The 20,999-nt window shown below is 41.4% G+C and overlaps 3 protein-coding genes across 3 annotated transcripts; 2 read left to right on the forward strand and 1 right to left on the reverse strand.

The window, feature by feature from the left end:
* Window positions 1–3,349, forward strand: LOC117052009 (olfactory receptor 1052-like). Its single transcript, XM_033158739.1, has 2 exons — window positions 1–22; window positions 2,409–3,349. The coding sequence occupies exon 2, from the start codon at window positions 2,411–2,413 to the stop codon at window positions 3,347–3,349; it is 939 nt and encodes a 312-aa protein (XP_033014630.1). The 5' UTR covers window positions 1–22; window positions 2,409–2,410.
* A 5,203-nt stretch (window positions 3,350–8,552) lies between these two features.
* LOC117052047 (olfactory receptor 1052-like) lies at window positions 8,553–9,482 on the forward strand. The gene has a single exon (XM_033158777.1). The coding sequence runs from the start codon at window positions 8,553–8,555 to the stop codon at window positions 9,480–9,482; it is 930 nt and encodes a 309-aa protein (XP_033014668.1).
* A 2,185-nt stretch (window positions 9,483–11,667) lies between these two features.
* Window positions 11,668–12,606, reverse strand: LOC117052038 (olfactory receptor 1019-like). Its single transcript, XM_033158768.1, has one exon. It carries the CDS (start codon window positions 12,604–12,606, stop codon window positions 11,668–11,670), a length of 939 nt encoding a protein of 312 aa, XP_033014659.1.
* Between the last annotated feature and the right edge of the window lie 8,393 nt (window positions 12,607–20,999).

The raw sequence follows: 20,999 nt of genomic DNA on the forward strand, positions 1-20,999 counted from the left end.
AAAAAAAGCATTTTCACAGCTTTTTAAAATGTTTGTAGATTCCACAAGGCTCACTATTGTAATTTAAAACAATAAATTCTTACGAGCTAGAATGGTGTCAGAGTTGTATCATTTGAGGGTATTGGGAATTGGCATGACATGAAACTTTCCCCAGCAGCCCACAGAGGACATGGTATCATTCTACTTTTTCCAGTTTGACATTTTATGCACTTCTAATGTGGTGAAATCTGTACACGGTAACCTAAACTCAGTTCAAGCACCTAGACCACTGCTCTTGCCAAATTCCATTTTATTTGAGTTGTGATTCCATCTAGTTGAAGCTGGATTGTGAAGTAGCCAAAAGGTCTAAGGGCGTTAATGGCTGGCTTTAGCTGCAATAATAAATTTTATGGAATTTACAGTCTGTCCAGGTGATTGATGGGTGCAATGACAAAACCAGATTAAAAGCCCTCCACCATATATCACTTTTTAAAAAGTCTCCAGTTAATAAAGGTCCATTAAAGAGAACCATGCACTCCCAGCCAAACAATTGTAGCTCACGACTTCCGGTGTGAACGCCATTCCATGCTGTCGGGAGCTGTCTCGGCTCTGAGATAGCTCTGGTGTTTTCGGGGTTTGGAGTGACCGCAACCGCGCTGCGGGATCTGTTAAACCTCGGGAGGGGCGTCCCAAGGGCTTGGGGTCTAGCGGGCGCCAGACATACCGACCTGGCTCTCGAGCAACCCTTGTAAAAGGGAGGCTTGAGTGAGCCAGGCTCCGGTGCGGCGCTGAAGAACCATCGCTAACCGAAGACACGAAGCAGCGGGAACTGCCGGATTTTGAACGCTCCGCTTTCCCTCAATTTGGACTCAAAACAAGGACTCTGTAAGTACGGAGCATAATTTGAACCTAAAAGATTGAAATTCGGCTTACAGAGAGAGATCAAAAGAGGAAGTCCGTCTCTCTCTGACAGCGGCAAGTTTAAAGTAACACCTAAAAACTGTAGCTGTGAAAGATCTGTCTATTTTAAGTGGAGAGCTGATTTTGTATACCTTAGAAAACCCTGTTTGGGGGGTAGACTGAGAGTTCGATTTATTTCTTCTTGTGGATTATAAAACTAAAAGGAAAGATACCGTTACCCCCTGGGCAAGGAGTCTGGGTCAGGCGGGGAATGGCGGCTTTGGACTGGATTGCGCAGTTGGAAAATTACTGAGACCTCACCACTTCCTGCTTACTCAAATCCCACGGTCTCCTGGAAACTTAAAGAATGCTAGACTCAACACTGACACCATTTCAGCAAAGGCTATTGTTAGAATGCCAATTGCTTCAGCAGAGAGTTATAGACAAGTTCACCCAGATTGGAACTACTTTAGCGAACTGTTTTTTAAACCCACTCAATGGAAAAGATGGAAAGGATGTAGATCCAGAGGAATTTTCTGAAAAGGAGAATACACAAGTTGCAAAACAAGAAAGGTTCCCATGGCGTGAGAGGCGGGGAGCCCATAGTTTGGACACTACAATGGACCCTTTGGGTGTGAGCCCAAGGGCTCGAGAACAACAATCATGGAAAATGCAATATGTAGCTGAGAGTGGACTAGAGATACTTTATGACAATGTCAGAGCAACTACTTATCAAGAAGAAAGCTACAATCTGGAAGAGAGGAAGCTACAACAAAGAACATTAAGTTTAAAACTGAACATGAAGGAAATAACAGAAGAAGAAGAAGCTGGAAAGGGTGAATTTTGGGGGGGGGACTTGTGGGGGATGGGAAACATAATGGGAAGGGTTGTGATGGACAGGAGGGGGGTGGGGTAAAGGATGATACTTAAAGGGGATATTATAAAGGCTGACCACGGAACTCCGAAACCAGAGGGAAATATTTAGGTATTTGATAAGATGTGATTTTTTAATATTTGAAATTGGAATCAGAAGAAATATAGGCTATAGTAGAACAAAGTTTAGTTAAGAGAGGATAAAAGAAGTTGAGATGTGGAATTTGATGTTTTGTTTGATAAGAATAAGATTTACGATATGTTGATTATAATTGTAAGATTAAGATTATGTGAAAGATAGTAGATTTTACAAGGTTACAAAGTTACTAAAGAAGATTAGAAATGAACGCAGAAGAGAGGACGCGAGGAAGTCCCAAATTTTGGATTATAAAGAGGATAAGGATGGAGAAATAAGTGTTTTGCTTGTGTGTATTTTGTTTTGTAGTTTTTGTAGTGTTTGTATTTGTATTTTGTGTATGTTTATCATTAAAATCCAATAAATTCTTATCAAAAAAAGAGAAACAACTGTAGCTCACACAGTTCAACTACTGAGGTTAGAGAAAAGGACACAAAAAGAGGTTAAAATAGATATGGTGCCCCATGTCTAATAACAAAATCTTGCTTTGTTTTTCCTAACAGGAAAATGTGAATGAATCCAATGGCTAAAGAAAATTACACCATGGCAACCAGCTTCAATCTCTTTGGACTAACAGAAAATCTGGAGCTGTGGCCTCCACTCTTTGTGGTCTTTTTAATAATCTATATTGCCACACTGGTGGGGAATCTTGGGATGATTATATTGATCCGCATAGACCCTCAATTGCACACCCCAATGTATTTTTTTCTCAGCAGCCTGTCCTTCCTAGATGCCTGCTATTCCACCACCATCATACCTAATATGCTGGTAAATTTTTTAGTAGAAGACAAAAGCATCACTTATGCTGCCTGCATTGCACAATATTGTTTCTTCGCAATCTTTGCCACTACTGAGTTTTTTCTGCTGGCAGCCATGGCGTATGACCGGTATGTGGCTATCTGCAACCCTCTGCTATATGCTTCTGTCATGACCAAGAAACTTTGTGCAGGTCTGATAGCAGGATCCTACTTCTTTGGTATTGTGAACTCTCTGATTCACACTGGTGGCTTGTTGAGACTGTCCTTTTGTGGTTCCAACATCATCAATCACTTTTTTTGTGATCTCACACCCCTTTTGAAACTGGCCTGCAATGATATCTACATCAATGAGATGCTGATATTCATTTTTGGTAGCCTGTTTGAAATGAGCACCTTGCTGGTCATTATAATCTCTTATGTATTCATTATTATAGCTGTAGTCAGGATTCGCTCTGCTGAGGGGAGGCAGAAAGCTTTCTCCACATGTGCCTCCCATCTCACAGCAGTGGCCATATACCATGGGAGCATTCTTTTCATGTACTTCAGACCCAGCTCCAGCTACTTTCTTGACACAGACAAAATTGCCTCTGTGTTTTACTCGGTGATAATACCTATGTTGAATCCTTTGGTCTACAGTCTGAGGAACAAGGATGTAAAATGTGCTCTAAGAAAAGTGATTCAGAGAAAAGTGGTATTTCAATAAATATCCCTTTTAACAGCTACCAAGTATAGGTGGACTGGGCCACCTATATGCCAATAAAATCTCAAGGCATGGCCTTAAATCAACTGAACATACACTGGTACCTTGGTTTACAAACTTAACCCGTTCCAGAATTCCCTTCTTAAACCAAAGTGTTCTTAAACCAAGGTGTGCTTTCCCATAGCAGTGGGGGACTCAATTTACAAACCAAACACACTCAACAGGAAGCGGAACATGTTACACTTCTAAGGCAAAGTTCACAAACTAAAACACCTACTTCCGGGTTTGCAGTGTTCTTAATCCAAGTTGTTCATAAACTAAGCTGTTCTTAAACCAAGGTACCAATGTACTGGTACATTTCCATATGTATTTTCGTGATCTATACCAGTAGAATAATAAAATCCTAGCAAATGCATCTTATTCCAGCCCACCACATATACCTTAAGCCTTCCTGTCTATGGACATAGAAGGCCATGGAACATCAGGTCCAGCATTACCCTACAAAGAACTAATTAAATGTCAATCATCTTGTCAGGAGTTGAGGGAACTGAGAAAGTGTATATTTCAGGAATCCCTGGAGGTGTTAAACACATACATTGTGCTTTCCTTCTCTGTGTAGTTTGTCATAGGCCTCTCAGTTTCGGCAGGATCTAGCATGGTTTGGCAGTTCCAAATGGAAGAGAAGGAAAGAGAAGTGGTGGAGGTTGAGCCTTGAAGGCAACCACCCGGGGATGGAAGATGGAGGTTCTCCTCTTGCAACTCTAGATATCAGAGAGAGAAAGAAGCAGATCTGCTGGCTTTCTCCACTGCCCCTCCTGTGAAGCAGAGTCTCACTGGGGATGGGGGAGCACTTTGGCCAGCCTATAGGAGGGAATGAGCAGAAAGAGGTGGCAGTGAATCCAGAGTCAGAGAGCAGGACACAGTGAGCCCACACATCAACCTGAATGGAGCATACATGTATGTTCACTGAAATCTTGTAAAGCAAGAAAGTCTTGTGTGAGGGCTCGCCCTGTCTTTAAAATCTTGGTGGGAGGGGTGTGGTAATTGTTGGGACATCTTCATTGCTTCCATTCAAATGTGTACATCTTGTCTAACCCTTGTATCTTGGAATCATGATTTCTGGGCCCTGTGATTGCTGCTGAGCCTCTTCTGTTATTAGCCTGAATAAAGATATCTTCCTTACTCTCAGATAAGAAGCACAATTACTGTATTTTGGTATGGGAGCATGACAAAGTCCTTCCACGCCAGTGAAATGCAGCTCATTTGCTATCAACAATGGGATTCTGCCCTTAGTGGTTGGGCAACTTGACATGGTCAGGTTACTTCAGAGCAGAAACTAGACCAAAATGGGTGACCATGAAAGTAGTAATAATAATAATAATAATAATTTATTATTTATACCCCGCCCATCTGGCCGGGTCTCCCCAGCCACTCTGGGCGGCCTCCAACAAATACCAAAATACAATACAAAGTCACAGTTTAAAAAATTCCCTAAACAGGGCTGCCTTTAGGTATTTTCTGAATGTCAGGTAGTTGTTTATTCTCTTGACGTCTGATGGGAGGGCGTTCCACAGGGCGGGCGCCACTACCGAGAAGTAGCAGCTGCATTGCTAAGAACAAAAAAGGTAAAAGGTAAAGGACGCCTGGATGGTTAAGTCCAGTCAAAGGCGACTATGGTGTTGTGGCGCTCATCTCACTTTCAGGCTGAGGAAGCTGGTGTTTGTCCACAAACAGCTTTCCAGGTCATGTGGCCAGCATGACTAAACTGCTTCTGGCACCACGGAACACCGTGACAGAAACCAGAGCGCACGGAAATACCGTTTACCTTCCTGCCACAGAAGTACCCATTTAACTATTTGCACTGACATCCTTTCAAACTGCTAGGTTGGCAGGAGCTGGGACAGAGCAACGGGAACTCACTCCGTTGCGGGGATTCAAACTGCTGACCTTCCAATCAGCAAACCCAAGAGGCTCAGTGGTTTAAACCACAGTGCCACCTGCGTCCTTGCTAAGAACAAAAGCAGCATACTTGACTGCCTCAGCTAATATCCTATGGTTGGAATAGGAGCACAACTGATTTGTAAAAATGATAAATGGAAAAAATATGAGAGAGGGACATTGCACATACTTTTGTAAATCAAGAAATCTTTAATAAAAATACATCCCCATTACAGACATGCAGGGATGTGTCAAAGGTTGTAAAGAGTAGAAGACAGCAAAAACTAGCGCAACTTAATTTAAAAAAACAAAACACTGCACACAATTGAAAATGCCATTTAAAGTGAATCCTTTAGATGTTCAACAGGTCTTGGTCAAGCAATGTTGTGGTATTTGGGGTGTGCGTGCTGACACACATCAGTGTCTTTAGCAACACCTGTGGGAGGTTGCATATGTGCACCGAAAACCCTTCCAAGAATGTGTCTCTCTTACAGGATTTGAATGACTGAATGCACTGCAATATCCCTGTGTGTGTTGAGAGAATTTCCCTCATAGTGATACATGGGAGATCCTTACATGGACATGGTAGATATGACATGTCAGGAGAGTTTCTTGAATCTATGAAGGAAGAGAAGCCAAAGTCCTATCCAGTCCTAAACTTCATGCTATCCTTTACATCCCTCTAGGCCAATTAGATACAAAACAGTATAGAATGCCCAGTCAAATTGTATTGTGGAGACTGTGTCTGATTCAAGACACTGTAGTACATACACCACCACCATTTGTGTAATTCAGACAGGTGGAAAGGATTCAGCTCTGCCATTGTTGGATTCTGGCTCAAGTGCAATGGAATACATTCCCCATATCAAAGGCAGTTTTAGGGTAGCATGGTAAAGGTAAGGTAAAGGACCCGTGGATGGTTAAGTTCAGTCAAAGGTGACTATGGGGTTGCGATGCTCATCTCACTTTCAGGCCAAGGGAGCTAGCGTTTGTCCACAGACAGTTTTCCGGGTCATGTGGCCAGCATGACTAAACCGCTATTGGTGCACGGAGCACCGTGACGAGTGCCAGAGCACACGGAAACACCATTTACCTTCCCGCCGCAGCGGTACCTATTTATCTACTTGCACTGGCATGCTTTCAAAGTGCTAGCATGACCAGTTTGGCTGCACTGGGCACCACAACAATGCTGTAGAAAGGAGCACAAGAGGCAGGGAGTGCTGAATTTTAGCGTTGCACAGGACACCACTGGAATTTGAGAGCCCAAAGTCCACCACTGCCCATATGGCATATATAAAACTGAGAAAATTATTTATATGTCATACTGAAGACTGGGCTAACACAAATATTGATTATGGTGTTCCTTGTACTTGAAGCATGAACAAAATAAATGATGAGGAAAGGTATGTTCATTATTTACATTCAAACAGAGGGGGGAAAGAACAGCAATTCAGTTTTTAATTAACTTTTTAAAAACCAGAGCTTTTTAAAGAGCTCCCACAAGTGTACTTTTTAATTATTTTCTCTGAGACTAGAGTTGCTTCAGGGATTTCATTAATAAAAATAAAAATTCCTCTCCCATCATAAACCATTGAATCTGGGATCAACTGTCCTGTAAAAATTGTGCAGTGATGCTGCCATGCAGTCATTCCAGCTTCCTGGTAAAGGTAGACTCCTTCCTCTATTCCTTGCAGATGGTGTCAGCTGTAGCTGGGACTTCCAGATTTCCTTTGCATGTTTTAAGGTAGCAGCAAGCAAATTGCATTCAGTGTTTTGTTTTCCATTGCAAACTGAATGATAATGAAGATGTATGAGATTCATGCCTGAACCTGACAAACCCAACAAAGGTGCTGGCAAGAAAAGAGTTTGTTTGCTTATTTAATTGGAGTATATATTTCCTTGGACACATATTTTAAATCTATTTAATTAGTACGTTGATTGTTAAATTCCATTTTGATCGTTTTAATGTTTATGTAAAAAATATGCTGAATTTCTGGTTTCACTATGCTGGCTGTTTAGCCGTAATAATAAACCTTCATTCAGTTTGTTCATTTAAAAAATACTTTCCTTGAATGGGCATGTAGCGTTAGAATTACAAGGGCCTGAAAACTTAAGTAAAGGTAAAGGTACCCCTGACCGTTAGGTCCAGTTGCAGATGACACTGGGGTTGCGGAGCTCATCTTGCTTTACTGGCCAAGTGAGCCGGTGTTTGTCCGCACACAGCGTCTGGGTCATGTGGCCAGCATGACTAAGCCACTTCTGGCGAACCAGAACAGCGCACGGAAACGCTGTTTACCTTCCCGCCAGAGCAGGACCTATTTATCTACTTGCACTTTGACATGCTTTTGAACTGCTAGGTGGGCAGGAGCAGGGACCGAGCAACAGGAGCTCACCCCATTGCAGGGATTTGAACTGTTGACCTTCCGATTGGCAAGCCCTAGGCTCTGTGGTTTAGACCACAGCGCCACCCGCGTCCCTGAAAACATAAGTACCCATCAGCAAATGTGAGTTCCCTAATTTGATGAAATATTGCAAATGGTGGTTGTGGTGAATTTATAGGAGTAAACCAGAAGATAGAGGTTCTTAACTATTTCTGTGCCCCACCCCCAATTCTTCCCTTCAAGTGCCCTTCCAATATGTCATTCCCTTGGATTAATTTCCAGTCATGTAGTCCAGCTGAAGGTAAACCCAGATAAAATGGCTTTCCCATATCCAGTTCCTGCTTATTCCCCCCTGTAAATTAGTATTATGAAGAAGACAATAGTTGAGTACCTTCTGTTTGCCTCATAACGTGTAGCTCTGACAAACAAAAATTTGGTAGGCCTCTAAAAGGAGAAGTCTTATTTTTCATTATTTCTCCTAATACACACGTTTCTGGGCAATTTCCTCCATATATATATATATATACAAAGCCATTTCCCTTGATATTATGCTTTTTTGTGTGTTACTTTAACAAAATATGGATTTTTATACACACCACCCTAGTATAGGATTTATTTGTTACACAACACTTGACTGGATAACTTCATTGCAAGATTCAGAGAAGTGCAAGTGCCAAAGTATGCCTGTGTTTTGGCCTGCTGGTTCTTTTGGAAAGTGTGAATTAGGTAAGCTCACATTTAAATGCGATGTAACAACATATATCTCTTTAAGTCTTTATAGTGGGTTGGTAACTGTGCTACCAACAGTGCTACCAATCAGAAGTGACGACCCTCTTCTTTTCATTGTGTTATCCAGGTGCAAGTATCATGTCATCAGAACTAAATAAATGGCTGTAAACAATTATACTATGGCAACTGAATTCATCCTTCTTGGACTAACAGATCGGCTGGAGGTTCAAGTTCCTCTCTTTGCGATATTCCTGTTGATCTATATTCTGACATTGGCTGGGAATATGGGGATGATAGTACTGATCAGGATTAGCCCCCGGCTTCACACCCCTATGTATTTCTTCCTTAGCAATCTTTCTGTAGTTGATCTCTGCTATTCTTCCATCTTTGCCCCAAGGCTGTTGATGAATTTAGCGCAATCTAATATCATTTCTTATGTGGGATGCATCACTCAGCATTGCTTCTTTGTAGTGTTTGTGAGTACTGAAGCCTTCCTCTTAGCTGCAATGGCATATGACCGTTATATTGCCATATGTAATCCCCTGCTCTATACTGCTATTATGTCCAAAAGTGTCTGCATTTACTTAGTAGCAGGGGCATACTTTGGGGGGGTATTGAATTCCATCACACATACTTCTGGATTGCTGAGACTGTCATTCTGTGCCCCTAGTATAATCAACCACTTCTTTTGTGATACCCCAGCTATGTTGAAAATTGCATGCTCTGATATCCATATTAATGAACTTTTGTTGGTAACCTTCTCGGCGACAGTTGCTATTTCTACCCTCCTGATCATTGTAATCTCTTACCTCTACATTCTATCCTCTGTCATAAAGATGCGCACTTCTGAGGGCAGAATCAAAGCCTTCTCCACCTGTGCTTCCCATATGACAGCTGTGACTTTGTTTTATGGACCAGTAAGCTTAAGTCACTTGCAGCCCAGTTTCATGTACTCTGTAGAACAGGAGAAGATCTCAGCTGTGTTCTACACCCTGGTGGTCCCAATGCTGAACCCATTAATCTACAGCTTGAGAAACAAAGAGGTAAAGGATGCTTTGAAGCATGTGATCAATTGTCAAAAGAAATAATCTGGGTCTCCTTGCCTCAGGATGGTTTAGACTGCAGGGGTGGGCAATTTGTGGACCTCCAGATGTTGGACCATAGCTCATATCTGTGGCCACTGGGCATGCTGACTGGAGCAGATGGGAGTTGGAGTCCAACAATATCCAAAGATTCAAAGTCAAAGATTCCCCATCCCACATTCAGTCATTTCTTTTGAATGAGTTGGAGCTCAAATGGGGAGAGGAGATATTATCTTAATTTGTCTGATGTACAAATATGATGTACAAATAAAATAAAATGGAGGGAAAATAAGCTGGTGTAGAAAATGCCTTTGTTTATTCATTTCATTTCATTTGGTTATCTCCTCCCAAGAATTAAATGCTTCCCAAGGCAACACACATGAAATACAAAAGCAAAATTCACATCAATAACATTTTAAAACAAACCAGTGAAACAATCCCATATTTTAAAATCTAGCTATCCAACATAATATCAGAAAAGCAGCATAATAAAGCCACCAAGGCCAGGCCACACAGATACCCAGCCACAATTTGTTCCTGAAAGACAAGGCAAAATATAGTTTTTTACAGCCAATAATGGAACCTACCTAACATCACATGGGATACCGAGTGAGTGTATATATATATAATATTACTTTTTGCTTGATTTAAAGAACAACAACCCTCTAATCTAAAATATTCATTAAAAAATACAGTCTGTTAAAATCACAGTGATTTAAGGGAGAAATAAACAGAGTTGTTCTTCATGTGGAGCAACCTTCTCCTACGTTTTGGCTGTGAGAGAAAAGAAGTGTTCTTACCAATTAGTTTATTCAATAATCACAATGAGAGACAAAAGAATGCATCTCTCTCCTAGAAATGGGGTTGTTCCAAGTAAAGTCCCACCCCCCCTTCATCTCTCTCATACTATATCATCCCTGTGCTGGTTGGTCTGGGCTTTCTGTCTCTGAGCTTTCTGTCTAGCTACTCTCACAGCACTCCAAGTCCTGGAGGAGGGGGGCTCAAGAATGCTCTCCAAAGACACTGAGTCTGTCAGCTGCCTCTTTCCTGGTGCTTCTTTTTCTTCCTGCTGTTCCTCTTCTAGTATTTCCCAGCTTCTGTCCTCTGCAGCCTGTGAACTATGCCCTTCTGCAAACCACTGCTCTAAATCTACACTATCTTCCTGTTCTCAGCAGGATTCAGAAGAAGGGGGACAGCCCCCACCATTCCTCCTCAGTCCAGCCCCTGACATTGTGTGTGGGTGCTCAGGTTCAAGTGTCTTGGATTCTCATGGTTTCCATTTGGTGGACTCGGACTCAAAAGAAAAAATTTCAGAAGGAAGCACACCAATCTAGGTGGTGATTTTCCCCCATGAAGAAGTAGACTTCTGTGGTCATATCCCTGGCTACACAAGAACCTCTGAACAGTTGCTTTTTGTTTTTACCATCCCTGATAACTGGGTGTCACCAACAATGGCAGATTTGGCTTTCTCACTGCTTACCTCTGATTTCATTTATGAACAGATTTAAAAGCATCAGTCCCATTACAGATCATTGTGGAACCCCACGTCTTACTTCTCTTCATTGTGAAAACTTCATTTATTTCTACTTTTTGTCTCCTATTCTTTTACCAGTTACTTATCCATAAAAGCACTGGTAATCTTATCCCATGACTTACTCAGAACTCAGTGGTGATGGACTTTATGAAAGGTTTTTTAAATGTCCTGTGGGTAAAACTCCCACAGCATCTGGTGCTTTCAACAGGAACACAAACAGGCATAGACAGGCAAAGAAGATGGTGGATCCCTCTGCCTCAATGCTGCAGATGACCCAAATGCTGATAGGAGGAGGAGTAGGCTTGCAACCTAGCTTCATAGGGAGCCAAGGGGAAGGTTTCTAGGGGGAGAAAGGAAGCAGTAATACTGTTTATGTTAGACTAAGAGAAGGAAAGGGGGAACCTGAGCATAAGAATGTAGGAGAAGCCCATAGAAGGGTCCTGTGATGAACCAGGCTCCTGTGTTCTGGGGACAAAGGGCTCACGAAGTCTACTCTTAAACAAAGACAGTCTGGGATTCTGAGGAACCTCAAAAGGGATGAGTTTGAGGAAAGACTTAAAGTGTAACAGGATCGAAGAGATTTTAATAGATACTTTAACAATGGATACAGAAAGTTATCTCACCAAATCAGTTTTCTCTCAAATGAAGTTTTACTACTCAACAAGCAAAGGACTTTCTGCCGATTGCCCTTTTCACAGCTTCCTTCACTTCCTTGTTCCTCAAACTATAAATCAAAGGGTTTAGCATAGGGATCACCAGTGTATAAAACACTGAGATAATTTTGTCTTGGTCCATTGTGTAGCCCGAGGTAGGCCGCAAATACATAAAGATCAGAGTTCCATAGAAGATAGTGACAGCCATGATATGGGATGCACAGGTAGAGAAGGCTTTGCGCCTACCCTCAGCAGAGTTGATCTTTAAGATGGTGGTGACGATGGAAACATAAGACACTAGGACAATCAAGATAGTACTCATGACAACTATTGTGGACAAGGTAAAATGAACAATGTCTGTACTGTGGATGTCAGAGCAGGACAACTTCAGGATTGGAGGGATATCACAGAAGAAATGGTTAATTACATTGGAGCCACAGAAAGACAAACTAAATATAAAAATTGTCTGTGCAGTGGAGTTCACAAAACCAGTTATGTATGACAAAATGACAAGCAAGATACAAAGTCTCTTGGACATCGCGGTGTGATAAAGTAATGGATTGCAAATAGCTACAAAGCGGTCATAGGCCATCACACCCAAAAGACAACATTCATTTGTTACAAAGATACAGAAAAAATAAAACTGCACAGCACACTCAATGAAGGGAATAGATCTGTTTTCAGATACAAAGGTCATGAGCATCTTAGGAGCAATGACTGATGAATAGCCAACATCTACAAGAGACAGGTTACTGAGGAAAAAATACATTGGAGTCTGAAGTCGGACATCAATCCGGATTAAAAGAATCATCCCAAAGTTCCCCACCAGGGTGGTGATATAAATACCAAGGAACAGCACAAAAAGAGGAATCTGCAGCTCTGGGTGATCCATGAATCCCACAAAAATGAATTCTGTCACACTGGTATGATTCTTTCTTTCCATTTATGTTCCTTTGTTCTCCACTGAAAGAGAGAAGGAGCATTTGCAATTAAATGAGCAACAACATTAATAGTTCTTCAAGACAAGTTCATGCACACTTGCTTGGTCCCTCATTTTTGAATAATTCCAGCCCCTTCTTTGATGACTGCATTCCAAATGCCTACTGCGTGATGCACCGCAATAGGTTCCACAACACTCATTAACAGTAGCAGTTTTGTTCCTTCCACTAGAGCAGGGATGGTCCTAGTGGTACAGTCCCCCGACACTTTATTCTACCCAACCCTATCAAAAAAGGGGGGATTAAATAAACATGGTACGGGGTAGGCAAAGAAATTTAGATCTCTTCACCCAACCCAGCATTCTGATTGATCATTTGATTGAGCATTGGTAACAACCCTCTCTGCACAGATCAGTTGAGGAAGAGCTGTGCATATGTCCTCAATGTCCTGCATCTCTCATGCACACAACAGCAGGTGTAAGAGCATGGGTGTCCATGCCCATCACTGCCATGCACCCCTCAGAGGATTGGCCAAGGTTGACTGTTACCCTCAGGTCAAAACAAAATAACCACTTCTCCACTAGAGCCTCAACCATCACACCTTACTCCAGTCTCCAGTACTATCAGTTAGCTTCAATGAGTCTCCTTTCTGAGTAAATATTATTGGGATGGAACTGTAACAGTATTTTACTGATCTGGGGCAAGTCGGAAAGGAGACGGGAAATTATGTTCCATTAAAAAGTCAGTGAGAGGCTGTTTCTCTGAATATTGCATGTTGGGGGTGAAGAACAGGGGAGGTCTACCACATGCATGCCTTGTTTGTAAGCTTCCAAGAGGCATCTACCTGGTCACTGTTTGAAGCAATATGTTGGAGATGATGGCCCTCTGATCTCAGCCAACCAGGTCCTTCTTATGTTCTACATTTCCAGTACCTTGAAAAATGTTCAATACATTGGATAATACGGTATGTTGTATCCAACGTTTCTCTTTTTCATAATTGTTTTACATATAGAAAGTTTGATAGATGTTTTATGTTATCAGCCTGAGAGTGAAGTCTAAATGTTCTGATAAAATAAATGAAATAAAATGCTGCTCTTTCACTATAGAAGGGCTGCTGATCCAAAAAGAGGCTTCCACGGACAGAAGAGGGGTTGGAAGTGATTTTCAGAAATCTCCCGTGCATCCCCCTTTGCCTTCCAAAACTCTGCTCCAAAAGATTGGGGGGCACCCCAAATCAGTACTGCAAGTGGTAGAGAAGGTTGCAGGGAGAAATAGAAGGAAACTGCTTCCATTAGTCGAGGCTTCTGTTAAATCTAGAGCCTTCTGCAAATGGATGAGCAGATATGCATGAGCAGATATAGCCCATTGTTTTTGTTGATATTATGTATTCACGTATCCTGCTAATAGGCATTCAGAGCAAGCTTTAAGTAAGGACATATGAAAAGACTGCTTGAACATGCCAGTCACCCATCTGGTCCAGCATCCTGTTCTCATAGTGGTCAACCAGATGGCTGCTGGAAGCCAAGAAGCAGGTCTTGAAGGCAACAGCACTTTCTTATTTGATTTCCAGCAACTGGTATTCAGAAGCCTACCCCCTTCTTCAGTGGAGGTACATGCAAACCTTTCCACTCCTTATATCCAAAGAAAAATAAGAAAACTGTGCCTTGCCTTGAAAAGTTTATGGAGCAACAGAAAGGTGATGGATAGATTCCCAGTTCCACACTGGATGAAACTAGGAAGAATCATTCTGACATTATACAGAAGCACAAATCCTCAATTGAAGCACATTAATTTCTCATTAAAGTATAGTACTCTGAAAGAAACACCCTACTGAGACATGAGACTTTAAATAGTCCAGTGCAATCATTGTATACATGTTTCATATGGTAACATATGAAAATCATATGTCCAATATCTTCTGTGCATCAGCTTTGATCTGCACCACCACCACTCCAGTTGATTATTCCTGAATGTTGGGCAAGTTTCATCATTTAAGACTGCAGTCTTATCCACAGTTACTAGTGGGAGTAAATTCAGTGAGATTTACTTCTAGGCATAAAACTCCATGTTATAGTATGTTTTCAAAAATACAATTGTACACAGTTTTTTCTTTTAACTCTTCTTGCCCAGATCTTGTATCAGTATGGTGTAAATGACAAAATGAAATGCCTTTACAAAGTGGCCCAACAAACTTGGGATAGCTCAGTCGGTAGAGCATGAGACTCTTAATCTCAGGTTCATGGGTTTGAGCCCCACATTATGAAAAAGATTCTTCCATTGCAGGAAGTTGGGCTAAATGACTTTCATGATCCCTTCCAACTCTATAATTCTATGATTCTATGAGCGTAATATCTATTTTGCACACAGTTTTAAAAGATGAAGAAGAAGGTCAACAACAACAACTCTGTCAGCATTATTAGTCAAGCTGATGAATCTTACCAGTGGAAAGAAAAGGTATTTCATCCATGAATACAAGAGTGTTGTTGTGTGAATTAGTAAGGGTTGTTTATATATAATTCTTTGGAAACTAGGGACATAGACCCCATGGACCTTTCTAAGTAAGATATAGCTGGGATTGCAGCATTCCCTTCAGGCCTACTGGGCATTTGTAGATGGCTGTGAAGTAACATGTTGTCTCAGATATAGCACCAGTTCACATGACTTCATTACTTCTTCTTTGGGTTATTTATTTATTTAATCAGTCTACAATCCAAGAATACGTGGCTGGTGTACAAAAATAGAATATCAAATATAATTCAAATCTTAATACAATGTTAAAAACATGAAGCCAACAATAATTTAAAGTTGCAGAAATAGAAAGGACCAATTCAGGAAGGCTTGGGAGAAAATAAAAGTTTTCAAGACAGTTTAACCAAATTTGCAGGTGTGTTGTCTGAAGTGTAGGGATGAGGTAGAAATTTGATTTTGTTTGCATTTCAATGGGAAACTACCCAATTCACAGTTCTCAATCTTATACATGGACTGACACAAAGTTGTTATTATAAATTCACATTTCTCAGTAGAATAACTCCTAAAATTAATTCTAGCATTGGAATATGCAATGTTTGCTACTTTTAGCTCCATGAGCTCATTTGAGTCTCTTCCTAGTCCAACATTACCTATGTGTAGCAGTGATGACATGCTGCCCAAAAGCATGTGATGTGATTGCATGAAGGTTATTTTTGTAGAGTCATTTATCAGGTGAAGGCCTCTTATATACCTGCTGGGATTGGCAACGCATCTGACTCTCACCTGAATCTCATAACTCTCCTGACAGGTGATTTGGTCTGCAGCCACAGTGTGGAAATAAAGGATGAGATTGCCCACCAGATACTAGGCACTCTACTATTCAAATTAGGCCCCAGTGTTTTTGTTACAATCCCCTTCTCAATTAAGTACAGTGATACCTCAGGTTGCGCTCGCTTCGGGTTGTGCGTTTTCGGTTTATGGATGCGCCGAACCCAGAAGTACCGGAACGGGTTACTTCCAGGTTTCAGCATTCACGCATGTGCAGAAGTGCTAAATCGCTCTTTGCGCATGCACAGAAGCGTCCGCGTGTGCAGACACGGCGCTGCAGGTTACGGACACTGCGGGTTGCGAACGCGCCTCCCACATGGATCACGTTTGCAACCCGAGCGTCTACTGTAATCAATTTTAATCTAGAATTTAAATTCTCAAAACTTTCTTATTTGTTAATTCGAGCAAGTAAACTACTGCTCTCACTTCATTACAAACAGTATTTCTACCTGCAACACATGAGCAAATCTGCTCCTCTTCCTTTCACAGATATTTTGTTACCATTTGCAACTGTAGCTGCCTCTGATTAGTTATCATTTAACTCTTTGGGGAAATAATTAGCATCACACATCATGTGCATGGAAGTTGCTGAACCAATTAACCAACTAGAAGGATTACTGATAATAGCACCAGTTTTCCTATAACTTGATATTGCTGGATAGTTTTGATGAACTGCAAAAGTATTTTTAGTTTGCTTTCTGTTGCCACCCTGGAACTTTTCTTTATTAGTGCCACTTTGTTTTGTATAATTCCTTGCAAATGAAGGAAAACTACTTTTCTGCTTGTATATGTTGATAATATAATTTTGGTTACTGAGAACAAACAAGATTGTACAAAAACAAGATTGGGCACAGGCCTGGCCAGGAAATAGGCGTCCTGACTGTGACAAAGGTGACCTGTGTGCTTGCTTCCTTGATTAACAGCTGTTGGGAACTTCAAAGTCCCTGCTCTCCCTTCTTATGGTCTTTGGACTGGACCTGGAGACTCCAACAGAGAGCATTCCATGTCAAGAAGGAGGGCAAGTGGGCACCTTATCAAATGACAAAGCAGGAACTACATGGAGCAGGGCCTTTTCACTAGTGGTGCCCATTGTATGCTTTACTCTTCCCAGACCTGTTCTCTTTTGGCCTGTATTTTGGAGCTTTATAATTTAGGAAGACTTTGGAAGAACTGGTTGACAAGTCTTATCAGTCACTGATGTATGAGCGGATTTTATTTGATGCTATTCTGGGCTTCTGGTGCATCAGGGTTTACACCAGCATAATAGAGTTGGCTAAGATGCCAGAAAGGATACAATTTACGAGCTTTCTCCCTTATCTGCACAGCAGGGGGTGTTCAGTCAACAGTGCAAAGGCTGAGCTGAAGCATTCCCTGCTGGTTACCTGCTTTCAGCAATAGGGGTCGCTGTTTGGTAGTACCCAATTGGTTAGCTGTGAGATTCTAGAGCTCCCTATTGGTGGCTCTTAGGTAATTCACAAAATACAGAGTCCATTCATAAAACACAGTGTTCATTCATAAAGCAGTAACATAAATCTCCATTGCTACATATTGGGTGTATATTTCAGCGGTTGAACGTACAGGTTTATGGCCATGCTGTAGTGTAGTGCTTATGCAACTGGGCTCATTGTCTCAGGGTTTGGGGAGGGAGGTGACAAAACTGATTTCCAACAAGTGCCCCCCCTTAATCTCCATAACAAGTCCTTGAGTCTGTACTCTGAAAAGTGACACCAGGGACCTAGAAGGTGGAGGGCTTGTCAGTCCAACCCCTGCACAGTCTCATCAGGGCTGACCTTAAGGCAATTAGAGCAATTTGGCCAAATTGGGCCATGTGGGCTGCTCCTAAGGGGGCCTCCACACCAGGGCAATCTAGATGGATTTTATAGGAATCTATAAGATTTTGCAGACTTTGACTGTGAACTGGGGCCCTACAAAAAAATACAGTGGTACCTCGGGTTACATATGCTTCAGGTTACATATGCTTCAGGTTAAGAACTCTGCTAACCCAGAAATAACGCTTCAGGTTAAGAACTTTGTTTCAGGATAAGAACAGAAATTGTGCTCTGGCGGCGTGGCGGCAGCGGGAGGTCCCATTAGCTAAAGTGGTGCTTCAGGTTAAGAACAGTTTCAGGTTAAGGAACAGACCTCTGGAACAAATTAAGTACGTAACCAGAGGTACCACTGTGATCAAGTTGCACCCACTGCTTCAAATTGAGCCCCATTGGCTAGCCCTGAGTCTCATAGTTGCTGGGCCTGAGTTGCCCTGCCCTTGCATGAAATCTTGGGTTTGCAATTTTGGGAGAGGGGGGACTGCCCACTGGGGAGCAGGCAGGCTGGCGAGGACCCCTAGCTTCAGCCTACTTAGCCTATACATAAATCCAGCACTTCCTCCTCCTCTCCCATTATTTCCCAACTTTTCCCCTCATCTGCCTCTGAGCTGTGACCTCCCTCAAACCCCTGTTGTAAATCTAAACTGTCTTCCTCTTCCTCATCCCTGGAAGGGTCACGCTGGGGAGGCAGTCCCCACCATTCCTCCTCTGTCCAGTCTCTGACACGGTCAAATTCATAGGGAAATGACTCCAAAAATGTCAGCACATTTTACAACTGTATCTTCCTCAGCCACCCAAAAGCCTAACTTGAAAACAGAGAGCAATGTTTGAGAGTAATTGGCACAATGGACACACCAGACTGAAATACTGTTTCTAGTGACATGGTTCTCTGCTTCCCTCGTAAAATATATTTCAAAGATAAATACTGAAAATGAATCCACATTGTCAGTAGTTTTAACACCTGGAAGACTGCTTTGGAGTGCAAAAAAGTGCTGTAAATGCAATAGCTGTTATAGTATAGCAAACAGTGTGGGAAGATCACAAATAGAGGTAAGAAATGGGGAAAGCGATTCACACCCTATTTGTTACTGAGCAGATAGGAATTATTTCACCAATATGGTGGAATGCATGGACCAGCCCTCATGTGGCTAGAGAACAAGTGTGAAGATGCAATAAAACACTCTTCTGCATTCACCATTCTGGGGATTCTTTTAGGCTACTGAATGTGGCTCTAAGCAACAATGCATGTGCACACAGACACACACACAAAGATGTGCAGGTGTGTTGTAGTGGGGCATGGATTACAATACATGTTATGATAGTTTTCTACTCACATGCACATTACAGCAACATTTATGGGAACCCATAAAGATAAATTTACTGGACATGCCCTTGGAAGGCATTAAATGCACAAAAATCTGTGGTAAAATGTGCATGTACAGGGCACTGTGCAACATTCAGAAATACAAACAATAAAGTTAAAAACAGTGGGGAAATTCTCCAGTTCTGAAACTTTAAAACCTGAGGAGAAATTTAGATGAGAAATACAGAGGCACCCCAGTATATTGGTTGCTCCCTAACATCCTTCATTGAGTTAATGTGATGCTGCTTGACAAATGGCCTTAAAACCAACAGCCCAATCCTCCCCATGCCTTTAACTCTCATTGAGTTCTGCTTAGAATTACAGTGTTACTATAGTTAGTACAGTGTTACTAAAGTTAAACTCTTTTACATTCCATGTTACATCTCATTTTACCTGCCCCACTGAAATACGCTGAAGCTATGTTTAAAATACATCCTAGCTTTCTCTCTCTCACATATATATATATATATATATATATATATATATATATATATATAAATAACCATGTAATTTCTAACATTGTATAACTGCAAAATACCAACATGATGTCCATACAAGGATGCAGTACTAATCCAGCATTTCTATTCTTGCTGCTTATTTATTCCTGAAACAAATAATATGTGGTATCTCCTGCTTTGCCATCTACCCCTCTTTGTCCTATTTGCTGCTGAAAAGTTTTAAGTATCAATATAAATATCCATATAATGTTTCTAATCCATGAGTTTTACACAAATGTTGAGCTGGGATACTTAGAGAAGTAGCACTAAATCAAGTTCAACATAGCACTCAGCAAATTGTTCTACTAGCAAAAGGATTTCTCCCTGCACATTGGAACATTCTCCCCATCTGTTCCCTCTGTTAGCTCCCTATATCTGTTTTGGATTTCTCCCAACCCTCCAGAGCAGATTTTGGGATGACATGGAGGAAGGAAAGTACCATTGTGCTAGTGCTAATTCTTGGATTCAAATATTTAGTTGACTACCACCCCTAATATTTCCAATTTAGTGGAACATTGTACTAGGTGCAATGATAAATAACTTCAAGGTTGTTCTTAAGAGATGAAATGAGAATAAGTATTTTTGCAATCTATTTGATTGCAGCTTCCCCCTCCTGCTTGCAGCTCCCCCTGCTCCTGCAGCAAAAATATTCATATAGGACATAAAGAAATACATAAATCATCCCTGACTATTGGCCATGCTGGGTCATGTTGAACACAGTTGGAGACCCACACTATCTGGAGAGCCATGGGTTCCCTGTCCTTGTTTTAGAAGAAAAGATATCCCTATGTTACAATGAGCCTGGGAACATAGCCAGCGGTAGGTGAAGGTAGCCTGAGTAAAATTTGTTTGAATGATTTCTACAAGCATCCTCTCCTGGCAACCCAGCCCTCTCACTTTCAACTCCATTTCGAGAAAGCTGGAATAAATTAACTTACCCAGGAAGAGTGTCTGTTCTCAAAACATTCCTGCACAATACAGCATAATGTGTTATTTCCATGAGGCATTTGTATTTGATGTAGTTTAATGGTTAGTTGAGGATGCGATTCGGAACAATATGAATTTTGGGTGAGGCACATGATGCTCTTCAGTTACTGTTCATGCCTTTGGGACCTAATCACATGAATGCGTGCCTCCTCCAAAGATTATTGCACAACCTCACCTTTAATGAGTTTCAAAGAAAACTCATGAACTGATGAAATAGTTTAACTTTTCTAGGTCTCTAACAAAAATACCTTTTTCATCAATAATGATTCCTGAGAGTTAGTAATGCTAGCAATTATCAATCTTGTTTTACTCAAGTTTAAGTCAGTCACCAGTCAGCCAGTTTCTAATGTTTTAATCATAGATTATTTTAACTCAGATGATTTTGGGGCCCTGGTGAGGCTCACCCCAGTCTGTTGGGATCCCTAAGC

Source organism: Lacerta agilis, chromosome 1, assembly GCF_009819535.1.
Source record: "Lacerta agilis isolate rLacAgi1 chromosome 1, rLacAgi1.pri, whole genome shotgun sequence".
Classification (NCBI taxonomy): Eukaryota; Metazoa; Chordata; class Lepidosauria; order Squamata; family Lacertidae; genus Lacerta; species Lacerta agilis.